At 40.7% G+C, this 23,157-nt stretch overlaps 2 protein-coding genes across 2 annotated transcripts in view; both read right to left on the reverse strand.

Moving 5' to 3' along the window:
- Nucleotides 1-1,510, reverse strand: part of ahnak (AHNAK nucleoprotein) — a 33,197-nt gene extending 31,687 nt beyond the window's left edge. Inside the window, 1 exon segment of the mRNA XM_013270978.3 lies at nt 1,257-1,510. The gene's annotated coding sequence lies outside the window, so the exon portion shown is untranslated.
- Nucleotides 1,511-16,424: 14,914 nt separating this feature from the next.
- On the reverse strand, nt 16,425-23,155 carry eef1g (eukaryotic translation elongation factor 1 gamma). The gene is made up of 10 exons (XM_003444588.3): nt 23,013-23,155; nt 21,963-22,121; nt 21,629-21,692; nt 21,096-21,238; nt 20,823-20,966; nt 20,571-20,700; nt 19,804-20,020; nt 18,676-18,848; nt 17,535-17,659; nt 16,425-16,788 (listed from the first exon to the last, which is right to left on the reverse strand). Exons 1-10 carry the CDS (start codon nt 23,022-23,024, stop codon nt 16,630-16,632), a joined length of 1,326 nt encoding a protein of 441 aa, XP_003444636.1. The 5' UTR covers nt 23,025-23,155; the 3' UTR covers nt 16,425-16,629.
- Nucleotides 23,156-23,157: the final 2 nt, after the last annotated feature.

Here is a 23,157-nt window from a genome sequence, read left to right on the forward strand (position 1 = left end):
ACAAACCAAAAAGGTTTTGTTCAAAAGCTGATACATATTTAGCCAATAAACAGAAGCAGTTTGCATTTAAAAATATAATACTTTTTGTTTTCCATATATATATAGACTGAGAGAGGGGGGGGGGGGGGGGGGGCACCACCAACAAACAACACAGTGAACCCAGTGAAAATACATAGAAAAAGCCATAATCATAACTTTTCTCTCTTCGCCAGCACACCCTTAGTATCCCACAAAGGACATTTAAATGTAATTTGCTGAGACTCGCTGCAAAAACTGTCTGCAGCGTGGATGGTTTTCCTTTTTTTTTCTGGCACTAAAGGGTGTGCCACTGTGAGGAGACAGCAAACAAAAAGGGAGGGAGAGAAAAAAAGAAGGGGGAGGAGAGAGGGGGGATCCACACCCAAAGTTGTTGCTGTACACTCTCATAGGGAAGTAGTAGTAACTTTTTAAACTTCTATTCCTTGGCAAACGATATTGGATTAGATAAGAGAGACACCTGAGCGATAACATCAACACTGTCAACAATCATTTCGGCACCTCTTTGATTTAACTTTACTCTAATGTGTGGGTTACTGGGGTCCTGTACAAAAGAAAAAGTCCCACTCACTATGCAAAGTACATCTACACATCCACACTGCACAAAGGTGAAATAACTACACAAATGTAGCGATTCTTTTTTGTTATCTCTAAGAAGGATCAAAATCATCTAAAGGCAATAAAGTATATAGCCATGAATCACTTACATGCATCTTAATAAACTGCACAACTTCAATCTAGTCTGCATTCATGTGGTGGGTGTGTACCCACACCCACGTCTCTTCTCCTGCTCTATTTTAATTAAATATTTAACATGTATGAATGTTTTCACACAAAGTTACTGCCAGTTTACGTATTTACAGCGAAAACAAATAACAATGTTTAGCCAAGATGCCCCTATGCAAAAACATTCCCTTAGGGGAAAATAAAAAGTCCTTGAAAAACTCTGGAGACAAGTTTTCTAGTCATATAAAACAACTCATAATAATCTTACAGTGATAAACACACTGACTGCAACTGCCTGGTGGTATGAACAGGAATGCTGGACAGATAACTGTGACGCCTTTGCAAGTTAGTTATTTAAACTCTGGCCAAGCTGGAACAACTGATTTGTTGTCTTGCAGCAGAGTTGTTAAAGTTCAGAAACTGAAAGAACAGTTTGAAAAAAAAGAAAAACTTTCAACTTCAATTACAGAAAATAAAAAAGAGTGCAACTTTACCTGTGCGCAGCCTTAGCGCCCTAGAAGCCTCACGCCTGCTTGAGCATCCTTGAAAACTTCTCCCCTTCTCCTCAATCCAAGAAAAACACTTTCACACTGTCACGCCTTCGCAGTCTGCTAGGACTCTGTCAATCTTTTTCGATTTCTTGATCAACCAGATTTCCAGGGCGTTTTCTGCCCCCTCTCTCTCCCTCCCTCCTCCGCTCTGAGTTGATTTTAACCTCTTTTTTTCTGAGTGGCTGCTCCTCTGGGCTGAGCAGAGTGGTTGGACAGGGAGCTGGGCTGGGCTCCTGGTTAGCAGAGGGAGGGGAATCCAGGGGAGGGGACCCGTGTACGGGGAGTGGTCCTTAGTCTTCATGGGACCACCCACTGCTTCACAAAGAGGGCTGCAATGACATGCAACAGGAAAAGTGAGCTCTGCTTGAAAAAAAGAACTTTCAACACTTTAATGTCAGGCTTTCAAACTGTTTTTCTTCGAATGTAAGCAGCACTATGTAACAAATTATTCAGGCAAGAAACTTTTACTGTTTTTGTCGTGATTTTTCTGTTTAAAACAGTTTTTTGCCCACTTCAGTTTTTGTTCTACAGTATAACAATGAAGTACACAGAGAAGAAGAGACGCACGCCACAAAATTGTTATCATGACAGACAATGACATCAACATGTTATTAAAACATTTACACTGCCGCACATAAACTGACACAAAGCTATCATTACCAAAACGCTTCGGGAGTACGGCCTTTAGTTAAACACAAAAGGCTATTTACAAGACAGGATTTACAGAAGTCAGTCGCTTTAACGGGGCCCACCCTGTGCTAGTGAACTGCAGTAGCCATATAATTTATATTAAATAATTTTTGCATCTAATTTGGACATTAAAATGTATTCCACATTTTCAATCTGTGCTTTACACAGGTAGTTTTTTTAGCTCACTTTCATAAGCTGAAAACTATAGTTGCAGCAGTTATCTCTGTAGTTGTCTGCGTGAATACCACACCAGTAACATGCTGTATGTTGTGTGTGTCACATGAAAGTTTATTTTTAGAGTGAAACTGCTAATGTTAAGCTTGAAGTCCTAGTTTCATGTCAAAGAGTACTTCTTTTACATCCCACTGTTTTAAAAGTATCGCAAAGCCAAACACTGAAAGTTATGAATTGAAACCAAAACATTCTAGATGAACATAGCTATGAAATGCTTCAATGTGGGATGGAGACACGCAAAGCGATGGCATGATAGCTTGTTACGAGAGTCACTGGGCGGTTCCTCTGACAAATCATACCGGGATTATGGGTATGGCTGTGTCACCAACAGGCTTATAGATGAGAACATCTGATAAGACATGACTAACACTATGTTTTAAGAAAAGGTATTCCCATCCATTTTTGTTCCCGGTGTACACCAGCAGCTTTGTTAAATGAACTTAAGTACGCCCCTCAAGGACACGTTTCGAAAAGTGTTTATTTGGGCGTTTCTAACGCTACTAATGCAAGTGTGAAAGCTGTTACAGTGTTTAGCAGAGCAGAACTTTAACCTTTTGTGCTGGTTTCTTCAAGTCTACATAGTAGCTCACCACAAGCTAACTTTTACCATCACTTATCCATTACTTTTAGCTGCTTTTAAATTGTTAGATACATTTTTTACAACTGCTGATGCGCATTACATATAAAAAGAGGATACTGATTTAGAATATATGTGTGCATCCAGTTTTGAAAATGGATTTCATATGTGGGTTGTCCATGCACATGTGTGTTTTAAGTGTACACATGTGCGTCTCCGCTTCTCACACCAGTGTCTAGTGTCTTTGAAATTCCTGCAGTGTCCTTCTCAATATGTCACACCCATGCTCAGCGAGATGAAGTAGCAGGCAACATGCAAGGAATAGATTACATACAGAGGAAGTTACTGTGTTGTTTTTGTGGGGAGTGAACCGGGGAGTGGTACTCACACACTTGTGCATGTGTGTGCACGCACGCATATTTTAGCGTTACTACATTAGACCACCTTGAGTCAGGAGAGCTCAGATTTTGTTTTGTTGCGAAAACAGGGTGCAGCTCTCCCACAAAAAAGAAGGCCCGCTGTTTGTGCGCAGACGTGTGTAGATGTCTGTAATTGTGCACACACTGAGATAAAAGTGGAGAAATAACACCAAACATGTGCAAGACATGCAGAGATCCTAAAGAACTGTGTATAAAGTGGGGAACTGCTTTACTCTTTGGGATGGAACAGTGTTTAAAAATGTTCAGGGGAAGTTTCAAAAAAGGTTTTTTTCAAAAGTTTCAAAAAGAAAAACGTTACTTTAGTGCGTAAAGTATATTGTGTGAATGAATGCACAATTGTTAAAGCAATCATCTAGTGCTTATAGTATTTTCCACAGAATTTAACATTTTAACTGTAACAGAATAAGATTTCACCCACTTTCCAAGTACAGCGCCTATTTGATTGCCTTTTTTGCCAATGGGGTGTGGCCTTTAAAGAACAGTCTTAGCTACCAGAAAATGCTGATTCCAGACAGACAACTCCTATTATGTGTCTGCTAGCAATCAGCATTACTCCTATCAAAAATGATGCACTGCTCACAAACTTTTCAGCAGGAGTTAAATGTTTACAGTTACAGTAACTCAACAGTAAATCATATCATTGGTTATTTTTTCAGATACTCATGACGTTAATCTATAATACAGGTGTTCACATATAAATTTCTTATAAACATATCTGCTTTTATTCTAAATGAACTCACAGCAGCAGGCCAGAGGGAGACAAAGATAAGCAGAACAGTCAGTTCGCTCTGGGACAACTCAAATGTTGACTGTTCAAACTGGATAATTGTGAAATGTGCTAAATATCTTCCATGCTCTTGCAAAGTCAATGTCCTCTGTGTATCACTGTTTTGTTGCAGGTCACCCGCTTGAATACAAGGATATGTGGGAATGGGTGTGTTTCCTGGCTCTAGGTGTGTCAGCCAGTGTGAACCAGCGCAAATAGCTTGGCTCAGACGCACGATGAGTCACAGCCCATGACTACAATGAAAACATGGGCAGCTCAGACTGCAGAGAGGAGTAAAATCAGAGGATTAGATTGGGATGGACGGTTGAATAAATGTGTGTGCTTGTGTGTGTGTGTGTGTGTGTGTCTGCGTGTGATTGTTTGTGTGCGTGTTATGAATAATTTCTCCCGCAGGATAAGGGAAGTCACATGCCACTGGCCTAACTGTAACTTGTGATATGACTAAATAAAAGTAACATAACGACCAGACAAAATAACTTTGAATCTATCAAATTTCTTTCAGCAGCTGTTTGGACCTGCCTATAGGTAAGACAGCCAGATGGGTGTGAGTAGAACATCTGATTGTGTAACACAGGCTTAATCATACACAATGGACTGATCTCAATTAATGATTTCCAACCACATATCAGGTTTTTAAACTGAATGGATGGTAAAATGGCTTTGAAAACTGCAAATAAAATGTAGTATATGATGGAAAAAGAGAACATTTTTATAGCATTTTTATAGTATATAGTATATAGTATATCTAGTATAGTATAAAAAAAAAATCACAAATATGGAAGAAAACTATGATCTTAGATTCAGACCGTGCCAGCAGTGTACTGCAAGTATCTTGTTTGTAGTCATTGAGATGATTTTCAAGATATGATAAATGTCTAGTCCAGAGCAAATTTAAGAATATAACTCAATGTTTGATGCTTTTTATTTCTAGCAACGTTGTCAAAATTCTTCTGTTATGATTTTTTCAAACTTCTGTTAAACTCCATATTCACTAACCATCCCTGGCAGTAATCCCAGAAAAAATGAGAAAAAAAGGAATTCAACGCATCTATTTGATGACAAGGTTACTTTCTGTAGTTTTGCTTGCTTGAAAAGTTTGCTCTAAAAGTATTTTAAAAGCCTGGTTTGCATGCAGAGAGCTTGTCAAAAGCCGGCGGTCAGTACACAGAAAGTGAGCAAATAGAAGTTCTTTGTAGCTTCATTAGATTTTTTATACACAATGCAACATTGTCGATATTGTGTCGACAGAGCGACATAAACATTGTCAAAGAGGCATTGTCAGTAGTGGAGAATGTCAAAAGAAATTCACCACAAATTCCACTTGTGTTTTTGGTGAATGAATGCACTATTGTAGAAGATGAGTTCAAAATTACTGCGAAAAATAATCAGAACAAACAGTGACCTGTCTTGTGTTCCTACAGCTGCTGCCAGTTTCTTTTTATTTACTTATTTAGGATGTTTTCTCTTTTTCTATGGTTTGATTCTGAAAGCAAATCAAATTGAAGTAAGGACCTCTTTAAGGAAAACATCCAATAAATCTAAAAGAATTGTATACCATTGCACTGCTAAGGAATAAAAGTTTTTAAAAAATATATTAATATTGACACCCTCTGCAATTATACTGTGCGCTAAAAATAATTACGTATAATGACAAATTTTATTAAGTTTCGTTTAATAAGGAGAGATCATGAGAAGGAATTAAACATGATTTATTGATGTATAGAATTCAATTTGAGGTATTTGCCAGTTAGACTCCAATGGCCATTTACAGCTGAACGAATCCCTGCTGTGATTTTGATTAGAGCAGGACCCACCGGAGTCTAGACACTGGTGGTGGAGATGGAGGCATGAATGGAGCCTGAGTGATGAGGGAGAGCTGGTGATGGGGAAAGAGGTGTGTTGCACAAAGGCGTCTGCAAGCAAGAATGACGGATGCGCAGTGAGATTTAAAGTACGCAGAGTGAAAGCTGATTGGCCTGAAGAAGGCCGGCAGAAAGATGATTGGGATAGACCAGTGATGTCACCGTCACCTTGACTGCCAATACCTGGAAAGCAGTCAGATGTGTGACTACAGATCTTCCTTACTGAACTAACACATAAGCTTCATTTCATTGAGAGATCATTAGAAGGAATTGAACATGATTTATTGATGTAGAAAATACAATTTGAGGTATTTGACTGTTAGACTCCGATGGCCAATCACAGCAGAACAGAATCCCAGAAGTGATAGGGATTAGGGCAGGATACCCAAAGAAAAGAACGCAATCTTGCCGTAGCAGGAAGATCTGATCTATAGGGAATGGCACATATGAATTTATGAAGCAGCAGAGTAGAAATTGAGCCTGCGACAAGACTCGAGGGCCATCGGAGGTCAGGAGGGTGGAGAGAAATTGTAATAAGGCATGAGGACAGACTAGAGCTAAGACAGAGACGGAGATCCTTTGATAGGCTCAGAGCTGAGGTACGACAGGAGAGAGACAGAGAGTTAGTGATAAGGCTGAGAGCTGGCAAAGGAGACAGGAGAGATTGAAGGGCAGAGAGGAGAGGCTGCCAGCTTAGGGGCACTGGAGGGCATCCTGCAGCAGAAAGATGATAGGAGACAAGAAATGGTTGCAAAAAGCAGGAAAGAGAAGAGCCTGCATTAAGGCTCAGAGCCGCTGTTGGCCAATAGAGAGCAAAGAGCCTACAATAAGACTGAGAGTTGCGCAGACAGGAGAGAAAATAGCCTGCATGAAGGCTCGGGCTGGCTGATGGCCGACAGAGAGCAGAGAGCCTGCAAAAAGCTGAAAGTTGCAAGACAGGAAACAGTAAGCCGATAATCACCAACATGTGAACAACAAGAGAGATTTACCTAACCAAAGCTTCCTGGAATAACAGAAAGAGGCTGAGGGTTTTTTATTTTATTTTATTTTATTATTATTATAGAAGGCTCATTATAGTGAACTGAATGAACTACCGTACAAATGACTTATGCAGATATAAAAATCAAAGCTAAACATATCACCCTATTAGGAAAAAAGAAAACAGGCTCCGCCCCCTCACCTGAATTCCACACATAAACTTTGATCAGTTTCATATTACTTGGCAGTGAAAAACTTAAACGTCAGTAATTATTGCAAAGACCAAAGCCTGACCTGGCATATCCAGGTCTGGCTTTGGTAAATATAACTCATGACTCTTAGAGATAAAAAGACATTTATCTGCACAGTTAGTTTAAGACATGACCCTACTGAAGATTTTGAAACAAATGGGGGTATGTTGCGAATGCTGAGCGGACACAGTTAATGCTTTAGTAAAGAAAAACCACTGCAGGCGAGAGAATGTCTAACCTGAAGAATCCTGCTTGCCTCTACAATGTAGGACAGGGTCTGCACCTTTATAACTGTGGCTAGATTTCACTACATGTACTATCTGTAAGGTTTTGAATAGCAAAGTGACTTGAGCCAAATTTCCCCATTTTTTAGTTGGCTACTCATACGGAACATGTGGACTACTCCCACATGAGCTAAAGAGAGGAATCATCACCTTCTGCTTACAGAAATGGGATGCAATTCATGAGAAAACACCATGTGTTGGTGCAAGTGCTGCGAGCTTAGCTGCGGAGGATTCGCTAGAATTGCTGCAGATTTAACTCTAGATGAATGTGAATGATCGGGCTGAGTGATTAGACTGGGAATTTTAGCTTCTTAACATGGACTGGACTCCTGAATTAAGTATTGAACTGAACTGAAAATACAAAGCTTTGAACCTCCCATTAGAATGTGTTTTCAGTATCAGCCAACGCAAATACTTTAATGAGATGTACTGCAAATAACCACAACTGAGAATGAATTAACAATATTTTTTTAAAAGCTGAATACAGTTTCACTTGCCAAACCCGGGCTTGATTACTGCCACACCTGTTGAATCAAGAAATCATTTCAATAGAACCTGTTTGACAACGTGAAGTTGGCTAAAAGTTTTGGGGGGGAAAAACACCCATCACACCACAATCTAAAGAAACTGAAGAACAGATCACCAAGGGACTCGCATCTATCAGTCTGGAAAGGCTTACAAAGCCATTTTTTAGGCTTTGGGACTTGAGGGAATCACTGTGAGAGCCATTATGCAGAAATGCAGAAAACTGGGAACACTGATTAACCTTCCCAGGAGTGGCTGTCCAAGCAAAATTACTCAAAGAGCACATCAATGACTCATCCAGAAAGTCACAAAAGAACCCAGAGCAAAATCTAAAGAACAGCAGGCCTCATTTGCTCAGAGATTCAGCAAAAATAGATGCATCTGCCTGATCTTAAATGCAGCATTTGTGATTGAACACCCTCAAAACTGGCTGAATAAGAAAAATTCTTCAAAGAAGATTGGGCCAAAATTCCTTCACAGTGATGTGAAAGACTCATCACCAGTTATTGCAAACATTGCAGCTCTTGGCGCCAAGGGTGGCACAACCAGTTATTAGCTTTAAGGAGCAATTACTTTTCCACATAGGCTCAGGTGGGTTTGGATAGCATTTTCCCACTTAATAAAACAGAAAACAGCATTTTGTATTTACTCAGTTTATCTTTGTCTAATATTAAAATTTGTTTGATGATCTGAAACATTTAATTATGGCAAAAATTATAACATGGCACTGTAACTATTGACAACAGTCCATAATCATCTGGAAGATAAGCAGCCCTTCATTTCATGATGCAAATGTTTTCAATTAAATTAAATTTTATTTATATAGCACCAAACCACAACAACAGTTGCCTCAAGGTGCTTTATATTGTAAGGTAAAGACCCTACAAAGAATAAAATTACAAATACAAAGAAAACAGAGAAAACCCCAACAATCATATGACCCCTTATGAGCAAGTGCTTTGGTGACAGTAGGAAGGAAAAACTCCCTTTTAACAGGAAGAAACCTCCAGCAGAACAAGGCTCAGGGGGGAGCAGCCATCTGCCACAACCAGTTGGGGGTGAGGGGAGGAAGACAGGACAAAGACTTGCTGTGGAAGAGAGACAGAGACTAATAATAACAAATAATTAAACGCAGAGAAATGTATAAACACATAGTGAGTGAAAAAGATGACTAAAGATGAAGCACTCAGTGCATCATGGGAATCCCCCAGCAGCCTAGAAGTATTGCAGCATAACTAAGGGAGGATTCAGGGTCACCTGATCCAGCCATAACTATATGCTTTAGCAAAAAGGAAAGTTTTAAGCCTAATCTTAAAAGCAATCTGAGAGCGAAGAGCTCTAATGGGGTGATATGGCACTATAAGGTCATTAAGATAAGATGGGACCTGATTATTCATGACCTTGTATGTGAGGAGCAGGATTTTAACTTCAACTCTGGATTTAACAGGGAGCCAATGAAGAGCGGAGAAATATGGTCTCTCTTTCTAGTCCCTGTCAGTACGCTTGCTGCAGCATTTTGGATCAACTGAAGACTTTTCAGGGAGTTTTTAGGACATCCTGATAACAACAAAGTTGAATAGTCCAGCCTAGAAGTAATAAATGCAAAAACCAATTTTTCAGAGTCACTGGGAAATGCACGCAGGACAGTTCAGCAGCCTGATTCTTCATCTATAAAGCTATGCTGTTTGTAATAGCTGCAGTATGCAGTTTAGCATTGCCTTGGTTAAATATGCAGGGTCTTTTCTGAAAAAGATGGGATGGGAGTATATGTTGCTTCAAAAACTGTATGTAACTTTCAGCATTGATGGTGCCTTTTCCAGATGTGCAAGCTGCCAATTCCATAGGCACTGATGTATCCCCATACCAGCAGAGATGGTAGTGATTGAGTAGTAATTGACAAGCCAGATGACTGTTTCTCTTCTTTAAGTCAGGAGGATGTGATGTCCATGTTTTCCAAAATACATTTCTAAATTCAATTCATTTGAGCACAAAACAGTTTTCCACTTTGCCTCAGTCAATTTTGAATGAGCTTTGGCTCAGAGAAGGTGGCGATGTTTCGGGATTGCATTCAATTATAACTTCTTCTTTGCATGGCAGAGCTTTAGCTTGCATTTGTGGGTGGGATAGTGAAATCTTTGCACAGAAAATAATTTTTGGAAGTATTCTTGAGCCCATTCACTGATTTCCATGACAGAATCATGCCTGCTACTTAAGGGCACAAGGACCACAGGCATCAAGTACTGCCTTGCCTTGTGCACAACATTTTATGCTGATGTTATTATACTGTCATAAATGAGTTTTTCAAACACTTTATGATTTTTGATAAACATTATTCTGAATTTGTTCCAGAGTTAGTGGACAGTTTTTTGCATATTGCTGACCTTCTGCCCAGAGAAAAAACAGCCCGGAGAAATTCTGCCTCTCTAAGGTCATCCCACTGACCTTTTGCTAATTAACCTAGATGCAAAAAATTCCTCCAGCAGTGCCACTTACTTTTCCAGTCTTTTGTTAACCCCAACCCAACTGAAATGGGGGTCATAAATGAGCTAATATTTTTTGTAACGGTAATGGTCTCAGCTTTCTTTGAATTATTGTGAAAAAAAATATTTGTATATGAGATTTGACGGTCATTGTATTCTGTTTTTATTTACATTTCACACAGCATCCCAACATTTTAAGAATTGGGGTTGTGTTTGAACTTTGGATATACGGCACAAATTTTCATCTTTTAAGTTTTGTGCTTAGCTGTTAAATGTTCCATGGTACTGGAGCTGCAAACTGGCTACAGATGTATGCATTTGTCTGTTACTTGATGAGCAGGTAATGTGGAATGCTCAGAGCTACTGCTGAGGAAACAGAAGCCTGCTACCGTTGAAAATGATACTATGAAAGCAGTACTATGAGCAAACAAAAATGTAAGCAGTGAGTGGGAGCTCATGTTAAACCGTCACGAAGCTAAGGGGGCTGTACCTTCATAATAATGCTCTGCAGTTAGCCTCCACACTGTCATTGTCGTGGTAAGAAATTTTACATACAAACCATGTACTTGTAAGGGAATATTTGAATACTGGGGTGATGCCTGCTGTTACTTCTGTAAGGACGGTGTACATGGCTTATTCTAATGCTTATATTATTTCCCAACATATCTGCAATTCAACAAGATTAAAATCACTCTACTGTCTTCAACTCTGTTGAGACTGTTCAAGCCGGGGAAGTTTAAATCCTCGTAATAAAAGTAAAATGTAATTCCTCACCTTTCAAATTGCTTTGCAAGTTGAGTACTGGGTAAAGTCCTGTTTAAAAAACAATTTAACCAATTTAATTAGCACAGATAATTGAATTTCGTCTTGTTGGCAAATTAGCAAGCCTATGGAATGAAAAGTGATCACCCCATCATTAAGAAGTTTCCCCATAACTTCATTACCACATGCATCATTTGTTACATCAGATGCAATTTATTACCACATATGCACTTCTGTGCTACGCTAGTCCTAGAGCGCTGTGGGTAAGTAGACTGCAAGCTGCAGCTTCTCAAAACAAAGTGGACCTCAAATAATCATTGAGAGCAGAGTGTATCTATGAGGAGATTAAGGCTACAAAGAAATCACTGGCAGCTCATGAATGTGCAGTACCCAAGATAAACTATCTTGCAACACACAGGTCATGCTGCCTGTTTTTTGCTATCACCATAGTAACTCATCTATTGGTAATCTTTTTGGAATTCCCCTCAGTTCCTGCTCTCTCGCATGCACACGCTGACTTACAGGGCACACACGAGCGTATGCTGATGATTCAGAATGGCAAGCTGTTCCTTTGGTAGAGAAGAGAATGTCAGGGAAAAAAGGGGAATAAGAGACCGATCGAGTTGTGGTTTCCACTGCAAGCTATGAGTCACAAACACGAGGGAGTGACTCAAAAAAAAGAAAAAAAAAGACTATTCTGGGATGGCTACTATAGCAACATAATAAGCAAGGGGGCAGGTACTTGCAGGGATGTTTCCATAGCAATGCCCTGTGTGTGTGTATGGATAAATATCACATGCCACAAAGCAGTTTGTTATGTAGTAAGGAACTCTGCCCCACTTTTTAACACAAAGTTTATAACAGTTTTTAAAGAAGACTATTATCCCCCCCGCACACACACACACACACACACACACCTTCTTGTTTTTCCATTACAGCCTGAACAACCCTTTTTGTCATCTAAACAGCCCGATGCTTGGAACACCTTCCGCACGTTTGGTCTTGTCGTCACCACCCTATGGCAGGCTTAAGACGTTCCTGGAAACCTCCGGTAAATTTCTGCTGGTCAAGTGTTGTAACACATAGCCCCCAGAAAATTAAGCAAGGGATTACATTAACAACAAATTAATGGGGTCACATTACTGACGCACGCCTTTGTGAATCTGATTAGATTACTGTGATCATTCTCTTCACAGAGTCTGACAGCTATTCACTATTAACTGTTTTCAGCTACTGATCTCTCACTCCACTTCCATCCGTTGTGCAGACAGATATGATCCCAAGCTGCACATTCCAGTCATAGCTAAAAATGTTGATGCGCTCACTCACATGAGAATCATGTAAACGAACAGCAAGTCAGTACATGAAGAACCGACCAGTGAAGTGGGGGGTACCTCTCTGCTAATACAGCACATTCAAGTCTTCTTTCTTAGCAGAACTTTTTGAACTGAAGTGAGACAACAGTGGTACCTGTTTTTAGTTCTGCAAAAAATATATTGCTAGCAACATACATTTGTTTTTTTCATGTGAAGATAGCCTAGGGCTATTTTAAACACTGAACGTTGAGTACACACCCAAACCACAACTGTGGAGCAATTATGACTAACATCTGAAAGCAATATTTCCGAATACACCGTCCTCTACCTTTGTTGGGTAGTGAACCAACTATAAAGGTTTATTAAAGAGAACGCATTTTTATTTATTTTTAATGTTTTTCCAACACGCAATATTTCTGCCTTAGTAGTCATGGCAGTGCATTATTGTAGTTTGCCTTAGTTTGACAACACGCCCCACCTCCAGATTCTGGTAACATGAGCCAGAAGCAACTCTGGGGTTTCATGTCCAAAAGTGCAGGGGCTGTCTGTTTTCTCTCCATACCTCTCTCTTGACTTGTGTCACGCACTTTCTTCTCTACTTTCACACTGACAACCTCTGTTGCAGGGCAACACAAACTCACCAACAAACAATTTATTTATAATCTCTTCACAGATGACAATAACTGCTTCAACTTAAAGCTGGTGCTTGCAGCGGATGTTTCTTGTTATGTTGTCCGGAGTGCTTGGTCACTACTGCAAAAGATCTAATCTTTTCTTTCCCTGCCTCTTTCAGCTATTTCCCCTCAACATGCTCACCTTTGACCTCCCTCATTCCATTCTAGGGCTGCGTTTTAGAGCTACAGAGATGCAGAGAAATGTGCAGCTCACACCCTTTGAATGCACTAAAGCCACGAAAAGACCCTATCACCAAACAGAATATCTCAAGGTCACGTTTCTTATCTAACAGGATATAATATAATATAATATACAGCGTGTATATATGCATGTGTAACTATCTGTAAAGTGTTGCAGTCTTTAAACGTCATATTTTCATTCTTTTCCCTGCTTCAAAATTAGAGGACATTTGACTTGAAGTCACACTCGGGTGCTGACTAAGGATCCATCTTCCTGACCTCATTTGTATTGCTCAAATTTAGTGTGTGCGTGTGTGTGTGTTAGAGGAATTTAAAACCCAGCTACATACTAGAGTGTAGGGAAACCCCATAAAAGTCTAAGGGTGGGATTATGTGGTGGCTGAGTGTTGTTTCTATCCGCCCAGAGATGTCCCTCCAACTGTGACAAGAGTGATGTGCTCTTGTTTTGGCCAGCTGGCCTGTGACAATAAGCAGAGCTGTAAATATGTCCAGATTTGTGTAAAAGAGACACATGTAAGGCCTTTAAAGATAACTTCAAGACACAAAATCTACACAGCAATAATTCATAAACATGCTTAACCCACACAACAGGAACGTCGGTGGTAGTTTTCCTTTCATGAAAACTGTGTCAGATTGCTTCACCTTGCTGTTCCAAGCCCTTCGCTGACTACCTCACCCTTTTCCAGATGTGTGTCTTGCAACACCAGATGCTCAGCACATGCATACCATGCCCAGAGCTCCTGCTGCGAGCTGACAGCCACACAGGGACCTTGTGTGGTGAAACAATACATCAGCTCTCTGTGTTCCTCCCTTACGGGGCTCCTCGCTGCTCCAACTGCTGTTAAGAATCCCCACCCCTCCTCATGCAAGCCCACAGAAGAGAAAAAAAATGTCCAGAAAACGAGGATCAGTAGAGGAAGGAAAAAGTAGTGAGTGTGTGGCCAAGTGAGAAATAAAGACCAGGGGGAGGAAGGTTGGCAGGACTGGAAGAGAAAATGTTGCTGTTGGCATAAGACAGCTCATTGTTCTCGTGGCTTGCTTCAGTTTAGCTTTTTAACTCTGATGCTTCTAAATACAAAACAGGCCCAGCATATTGTGTGGACTTGATGCTGCCTCCATCTGGCAGGAAGCTTGCCTCAAAATGATTTCATATTTGACTTCATTACAAAACAGCTTTGGTAACACCACTCCTTCAGCAATCAAAGGGTTATCGTTCAGCACTTTTGTAACTGCTGCTGTGGTGCGAGTGAAGTCAAAGTTATTTGCTCAAGTTACAGCCCTCTTCCACCGTGATCCACAGGATGAGTGAGTCATGTGTTCAAGGACTTGGGTGCTTCGCTGTTGTGGGAACATTTCCATTTTCTGATTTCCATGAGACCACAGAACAAACTAAAATGGCTTCCCTGATTCCACACCATGGTGGAAGATGGTTGCGCCAAAATGATCTTGAATCACGCTTAGCAAGTAGGAAAAAATGACACATCTGACTCACTCGGAGATGAGAGTCCTCTCTTGTGCATCTCCCATGAGTGTGTGGATGAGTGCGTCAGAAAGAAAGCCCCTGCATCCACCCGAGAAGTTCTAAAGTTTAATGCGCAACACTTCAGTGATCAAACCACAGTCAGGGGTACTAAATGTGTCACATATTTGATATTAAAGGGGAGTTAAATCAGTATGTGCCTGAATAATCTGCATTCATTACATGGGCTCGTCCAGGTTCCCCGTTTCACCTGCAACCACGTATAACAGACAATGCTGCGACAAACAAAGAAACAAGGATACGCCGGGAAGCAGGTGTGGGGAAATTTCAACAACAAATGATCAAGTGTGTTCAACAAACTTTCATATGGTTGGGTGTGTCCGATGAAGCCAAAAGCTTTGTGCTCACAGTTCAACGCCAACAGACAAAATTTATTCAAAGCATCTGCCATTACAAAAGAAGGAGTTTAGCTTCGAGTTAGGCATTCAGGCAGACGTTAAAAGAACAAGTAAATTGATGTACCACACAGGAAACTGTGGATTATGGTTATCCCTGTTTTCTTTTCCTCTTTTTTTACTCTAGCAATACCAACTTGCAGAAGTAGGTTCTGAAACATGGCGTTTCAGCATTGGACTGGGGTGTGGCTCTCTCTACATTTTTATATCAGCCCTACATGCAAACTTATCATTGACAAAAAAAATCAATCATTTTCCACTTACAGACTACGTATATACATGTGCATTTGGAGCTTTAAACAAGTTATAGGTTTAATGTGAAAATCTGCTCTGAACTTCTAAGTCTTAAAGAATTGTTTTACTTTGGAGTCCGTGTGCCTTTTCAACCACTCTTGACTCCAAAACTTAAACACGTTTTATTGATGCTTATCAAGTTTAGTGTTTTGGTGGCGGAAACATGGTAACAAAGTACAGATTTTATGTGAATGGCCCTTGCCCTCGTGTATCCAAGAGGAGTTCCTTATAAAGAGTTGTTCCAGTCATCTCCTTAGGGAAGCACAGACTACTTCAAAACAAGAACCCGTAGTTTAAGGCAGACAGCATTCCCATCTTCTCAAACCAGAGTTCAGCCCAGCCATTTTCTCTACCAGATGTGCTGTATTCAATAGCCTTCAATGTTAAGTCTTTGCCTGCCCTCTACAGGGACTTGAGGACTCTACAGTTTTAAGTTGGCTTACCATTTGTATAGTAAACCCGCATATGGTTTGCAAGAGTTAGAAAGAAATTTAAAAACGGCCTATGCATGTCCCAAGACAGCTAGACATTAAACCTGATGAATCACAAAATCAGCTGCAGAAGTGCGTCACAAGATGCCTAGTGAGCCCAAGGTTAAGTAGTTGGAGATAATGCCAAAAAGCAGTGTTTTACTGACCTCTACTGGTTGAATTTTTCATGGCATGTTTCAAACCCTAACCACTGCCTATTAGCATGTGTGGGCACTGTTGTACCATAGACTGCAAGGTCATTTTCTGTTTTTGGTAGGCATGATTTGAAGTGAAGAAAACCAAAATATTTCTGTTTGCTTATTCTCAAAACAAAACACAATGGACATCAAATCCCAGAGATAGCATTGAGGGAAATGCTTTATTTCGCACGTCAAACAACCAGAAAACCACTTTGGAGGCCACAGAGAAACTTCATTCTTGTCTTCAAATACTGTTATTCCTGCAGGTAAAGTAAGCATGTGTGGCTCAATGTCCATTGGTTTTAAGTGCTGGAGAGCAGAAGCGCAGAGTGCTTTTGTTGACTATCAGTGTCCTCTCACTTGAAGATCTTGCCCTGGTTGAAGGCTTTACCCACATGCTTGAAGTCTCCCTCCCAGGCAAAGTACTCCTTTACCATGGTTTTGCACTCTTCACTGTCTGGATCCAGCTTGCGCCAGTCATATGATTCGTAGTCAATCTGCCAATCTTCAGAGAGCTGGGAAGGAAAGTTACAAGGAGGAAAAGAAAGGGGAAAAAAGAAAGAATTGAATGCAAGTTAATTATCCTCAGCTTTTAATCCTAAAATGTATCATCAACATCACTATCCGATGTTAGATGACACGTTCCATCTTACCCTATCAAGGCGATAGGTGAACCATAACAGAATGCATTCAAATGCAGACCATGTAGCTACGGGACACTATATGAATGCCAGATCTCAACATTCCTCAAATGTTTTTTCATTTTCACAACAACTGTATAACACCGAGTGGTTTTCCGTGACAACAGCCCAGATACATGTATATGTATATATGTTTTGCTGCCGAAAGTAGACATGACAATCCAGAGTTCAAAAGTCAGCTTAGGTCAGTAACCAAGAAATACCTGCACAATAAATCTGTCTTTATTCAAGGACAATTGTCTTAAACTGCAATATGGTTTGTGGCCACAGCATGAACCAGCCTTTTACTCACTTAACCAGAGATGACTGGGATGAATATGGTCTTGAGTTTCTCTTCCCCCGTTAGATTAAGACTGTGTGTCATAATGGGACACTGCCTTGCCCAAAAACAGGGGTAATTTAAAACACTGACTGGAAAGTTAACAGAGCTGCAATCCATGCATTTCACCTCGACACATGAGGAAATGCCCAAATCAATGTGAGAAACAATACATTCTTGACACTGGGGATATTATCAACTCAGAACACTGATCAAAGCACGTTTAAAATCTAATACTTACAGTGAAGGCCAGTTCCTGGCCTCTGAAGACCCAGATGCCAGAGATGCTGCTGTCGTTGTTGGTGCCGAACAAGATGACACTGGCAAAGGCATTCTTTCTGAGTTTGTCCAGGCGCTGGAACATACCTGTGAGGTACAACCAGAGATTTGAGACATTTTGATTTTTATCAACATGTCAAGGACATATTTTATTTGATCCATATCAAAAGGCACGTCTGTCTTTCTACATGTAGAACAAAAAAACCAAATTGCCTGTGGGGCAATTCTGATCCTGTTTAATGTGACCACAGCATGAACCAGCCTTAAACTCACTTAAAACAGAGATGACTGGGATGAATATGGCCTGCAGTTTCTTTTCCCCCGTCTGATTAAGACTGTGTGTCATGACAGGACACCGCCTTGCCCAATGACAGGGGAATAATTGCTTTTCTCCTAATTGTAGTACAGACCCGTTTCTGGAGTTGATTCAAACATGTCCAAACTCCTTACAAGAACGTCACTGAAGACCTGAAGATGACCAATTTAACATTTGACAAAAGGTACTTAACATTTTTTTTTTTTTTTTTTTTAAACAAAATGGTTTTAGCAGTGCCAAGCCCCCGTCTGTCCCCATTTACACATTCTTTGAAAACTGGTGTAATCAGCTTTCCTGAAAAACTGCAAGATTAAATTCCAACCCAGAATCAGTCAAAAATAATGATTTAAATGAGACTAAAACCTAAATCTACACCAGGACTGAGAAAACAAGCAGTACCCACTGCAGTCAACAAGAAAACAAGTTAAGATGCATTTAAAATGATCTGTCCTATGTAGCAAGTCCCAGCACTGTCTCCTCTAATCCCCTCTTTAAGGCTACATGAGAGCCATCTTAGAAGTCTACAGACTTTCAGAAAAATTCCCCATATGCACAGAACTGCCTCTGATCCCAACTTGTTCCTGGGCCATAGGAGCAAACCTAAACAGATGGAGGAAATGCATGCCAGCACATGAAGCAGCAAAGACAAATAGATGTAAGACCAGGGAAGAAAATAAAGCCTTTTCTGCGTTTGCTTTCCAACCAATAAACAACCATAATAATAAAGTAACTTTAGATACTACTGAGACTAAAAGTGTTTTATAAAGTGGCTGCTGCCGAGTCTCACCTGTGATAAGGTTGCAGCTCTTGAAGGTAAGTGTGAGCTCCTCGGGGTATTTGTACTGGCTGTACCAGATTGAGTAGCCCTCACGGTCAAAGTGCTCCCAGAAGTGGGGAATGGCTACGGTCAAGGTGTCCTCGTTGGAATACTTTCTCTTGAACTCATCCATGACAAATGCGCTAAAATGAAAAATGGAAATGTCAGGAGTTACGTGATCCATGTACATGCAAGGTGAAGAGAACAAGGTGCAGGAATTAGGTTGAGATCACTGAAGAAAAAAAAAATGTAGGAACAGTTACTGAATGCCTACAACCATAAATTCTACAGGACTATAAAAGGATGTTTAAAGCCAGGATTTGCCAGTGACAATAGCCCAAGCTTATAAATACCCACACGACTCCGCCATCTTTACTTCAAAGAGAATCTTTAAATACCATAAAGCCTTGATTAGATTCTGTTGCAGACATGGACAGCTGGAGACGACGTGACCAAGTAGTCGTTCCTTTTATACTTCTCCAAGTCCACTGCCTGGGGTATACACGTAGCTTGCAAATTGTAATGTAAATTCTCTGCAGACAAGTCTGCACAATCACCCCCCAAAAAATTAATCAGACCTAAGCCAGCTGACCCACAGATATACAGTCAACCCTGAAGGGCAACTATGCTTCTCAAAGTTACATTCTGTTTGTGGCCACAGCATGAACCAGCCTTTTACTCACTGAATTCAGAGATGACTGGGATGAATGTGGTCTTGATTTTATTTTCCCCTGTTAGATTAAGACTTGGTGCCATTAAATGGGCACAGTCTTGCCAAATGATAGGGGACCATCTTTCCACAGAGTGGAGAGCATAGGAATGTCAAAACTCAACATGTGAAACCACATAACGAGTTTTAAATGATCAATATGCCAAAGACGGCTACAGATGCACAGAGAAATAGGCCTTCACCAACTGATTAGCACTCTTAAAGGTAGAGAAGCATTTAGAGAAAACTAGTGGGGTAAAGTGTCACACCCAACACTTGCAGACTGACTCCACATTGTATGGTAATTAAAAATCTATAAAGTGTGAGCTTACACTGAAACAAATTCTGAATGATGAAATGTATACACAAAAGAAAAAAGATCTCTCTACCTCTTTGGCAGGTGTGCAAAGGGGTCCTTGGCTTTGGGCTCTGCAGCCAAAACAGCATCACAGTCATCCATTTCCTCTTCAGGATCAGGCTTCTTCTCTTCCTTTTTCTCTTCCTTCTTCTTCTCTTTCTTCTCCTGGGGCTTGCCAGCCTCCTTTCCTCCCTTCTCTTTCTTGGAAGGAGTCTCTTTCTTGGGCTGCATCTCAGCAAATTTCTTGGCTGGAGGAACAAAACAATGAAAGCCATGTTCCAATGTTCTGTCTTTGGTTTTGTACCCATTGGAAAGGAGCCTGCCCTCAAATCATTTGCCAAACAATGGCTGATTTTAGCTGTGTTAGTATTGGCATGAATTTAATCAGATATGCAAACTTTTTCGTAACTTAAAATAGCCTCGAAGAAAATGCTAGGAGGGGTCAGTCTGAAGTATGGCCTGACTCCATTGTGCGCCTTAAACCTGGCAGAGCAGTCGGGTGTAATAATAGATTCTTAAATTGGGTTCTACTCTGAGACCCCTCACCAGCGAGATGATTGGGAGATAATTACCCACGAAATTCAGTTGTCAAAGTGATACGGCATTACTCTTATTTCTGAAGAATCCAATTGTGCAAATAACTCAAATATTAGGAGTGAATGCAGCTTTTCCAACTATCATTTAAACAACAATGGTGTGGAGTTTTGCTTTTAAACATTTCAGACACTTAGGCTACGAGTTTATAAGGGACCTGCTGTCTAACATGTATGCCTTCTGATCTAACTGCTGGTGACTCACCGTCAAACTGAGCCATCTTTTCACACAGCTTGACCTCTCCGAGGACAGCCTTGAACTGTGGCTGGTTAACACAGGTGACAAACCAGCGGGTCACATTGGGATAGGGCTGACGGAAAGAAGGCTCCAGGACCTACAGGGAACAGTGAGGTGTTAATGGCTTCTGGTGCAGCTTCCTCCCCAAATTTCATGACAGAGCTAAAGTGTTGCCGTTAGGCTCCAAGGTACCGCAAGGTGCGGCCATCTGTGACAAACCTGTTTGTAGAGCCAGAGCATGGAGCAGACCACGGTGATGTCTGCAAGGGTGACCCTCTCTCCCACAAGGAAGGTACGGGTGTTCAGGTGTTGGTTCAGCACAGCAAGGAACTTTTTCACATCCTCCTTGGCCTGCTCGGTGGCCTGGACAGTTGAAAAACAAAAAAGAAAGAAAAATTACTGTAAATCTTGTTTTCCAGTACCAAGGTGCAACAACAGGGTGCAGTCATCTAGGAAGCTATTGTTTTGACTAAGAAATACTGAGCTGTATACCTGCTTGTTGAACTGCATGATTCCCAGAGTGGGGAAGACCCATGCGCTGGCAGGAGGGATGATCTCTGAGTCAGCGAAGCTCACCCACTGCAGCACTTGGGCTGCCGCCTGAGGAGTGGCACCGCGCAGGGTATCATTGCTCACTACGCACGCAAGATTTTAAAAAGGAAAGTTGCTGTTATGGTTTCACAGTAGTTCTGATTTTTTTTTTTTTTTTACTTTTATAGTACAACCTCAGCATTTTAAGATTTTCTTAATTATCATACATTGTGCACATCAATGAAATGATACACATCAATGAAATGATACACTACAGGTAAGACTGTATAGATATAACTAGCAGTGTGGTCTGACCCGTCTATATGATGATAAACCCTTGAGTCAAGAAATGTCCTGTGAATTTAAATGTTTTGCTGATTGAGTGCTTTATCCCATCAAAAATTCTAGACCGAATTAACTGCATCCCTGAGGAATTTTCTAAAACAAGAGTGTAGAATTCAAGCCACTTAATTATTATTAAATGTGAGACTTACAGTAGTGAGCAATGGCATTACTCTCAAACAGACAGAAGCCGTCATCTCCCTGGTAGGCAGGTACCTACAAACAATGACAGAACTACTTATTTGAACACATTCAATGCGTTTTTAGTCAGAACAAAGCAGTGCATGTGCAGATCTGTTGGCTACGAAACATAACAAAAGGGTGTGTTGTCAAACTGGTTCAATCCCAGCTCACAAGTTGCATTTGACAAATAACGAGTCAACCATATTCGTGTGGGAAGGAAAAAAAGGGAGGCTCTAAAAGCAAAGCAAAATTGCATTTTTAAGGGAACTGATTCATTGAATTGATTAAGCCAGCTGTACTTACCTTGCCCAGAGGGAAGTTGTTGAGGAAGGCAGGAGTACGGTTCGTCTGCCCGAAGGTGAAGGCAGGGGCACTCGTGGCAACTTTGAGGCGAGTACCACTGTACTGGGCTGCAATCTGGGCCTTAAAGGCCCGCCAGTTCTCTGGGTACGTGTACAGAGTCTGAAAGGACGGAAGACAACACCATTGTTACAGACAACTGTTTTTAAAAGCAAACTGCATATATATGCACCACACCTTTTCAAGCTGGATGTCTAACCATTTGATCGGGCTATGAATGACTTTCAGGAAATAGCCTGGTGTTTTACTAATGTATATACTGAGTCCTGAACAGCCTTCTGTCTGTTTTCCAATTCTAATTAAGGCATGTAAACTTCAATAAAATTGGTAAGCAAGCTATCAAACCCGTTAAGAGGCAGCATTTAATTTGTTTTATGGTCACAAATAAAAGGATCACATCCAAATTAAAAGGGTCGACCAATTAAAATCTGCCTGACTAGGTTATGGAGAATGATGAAGCTGAAATGCATCAAAACTGAAATACATGCTGACTTGCACGGAAGACTGCATTTCTGTTAACCAGTTATCTAAAATAAACAATTTTCACGTGGCTTAAAACGCTCTCTTGTCAAATAAGTTGGTCCTTAACCCCGAGTCGCTTAACTTCGGAGAATAATTTTAAATATACGGCAGAATTGAGACTAAATAAACTCAACTGTAGAGCTAACCTCAGGTAAAAAAAAAAAAAAGCGTGAGATGCGAAGAGGAGGTTTTCAAAGTGATGAATAGGTAAGGTAACGTGGCACAACCCTGAGCTAGGAGAGCGGAGTCCTCCACTTACAATGCATCGCTAGCAACAGCTAACCTGAGTTAGGAGGAATACTGAATGGCATTGTTTATAAATATCCCCTATAAAAGCTAGAAAACACTCAGAAAGCAATGACTGTGTGAAAAGCTACTCAGTAAGAGGGCAGATGCATCTGATTTTTAGCGGATTGCAGCAGGAAACTTAAAAGTAAGCACTATAGCTGGCCACCTCTCCATCTTACTCACCCCTGCCGCCATCTTCAGGACGAGAGAAAGAAAGAACGACGGCGCGCTTCACTGACGTATTTACGGCCACGTGACGTGCGCGTTCTTGAAATATCCGCGTTCACAATTCTTCTCAACGACATGGATAAAGCTGTCTGGTCACATT

This window comes from Oreochromis niloticus, linkage group LG2 (assembly GCF_001858045.2).
Source record: "Oreochromis niloticus isolate F11D_XX linkage group LG2, O_niloticus_UMD_NMBU, whole genome shotgun sequence".
NCBI classification, from domain to species: domain Eukaryota; kingdom Metazoa; phylum Chordata; class Actinopteri; order Cichliformes; family Cichlidae; genus Oreochromis; species Oreochromis niloticus.

What these genes read in the sequence shown, in the direction of transcription:
- eef1g (XM_003444588.3), bottom strand. An exon ending in TTTGCACACCTGCCAAAGAG is followed by an intron (nt 18,849 to 19,803) that starts GTAGAGAGATCT and finishes TTTTCATTTTAG; the next exon opens with CGCATTTGTCATGGATGAGT. An exon ending in GAGCTGCAACCTTATCACAG is followed by an intron (nt 17,660 to 18,675) that starts GTGAGACTCGGC and finishes TGTACCTCACAG; the next exon opens with GTATGTTCCAGCGCCTGGAC.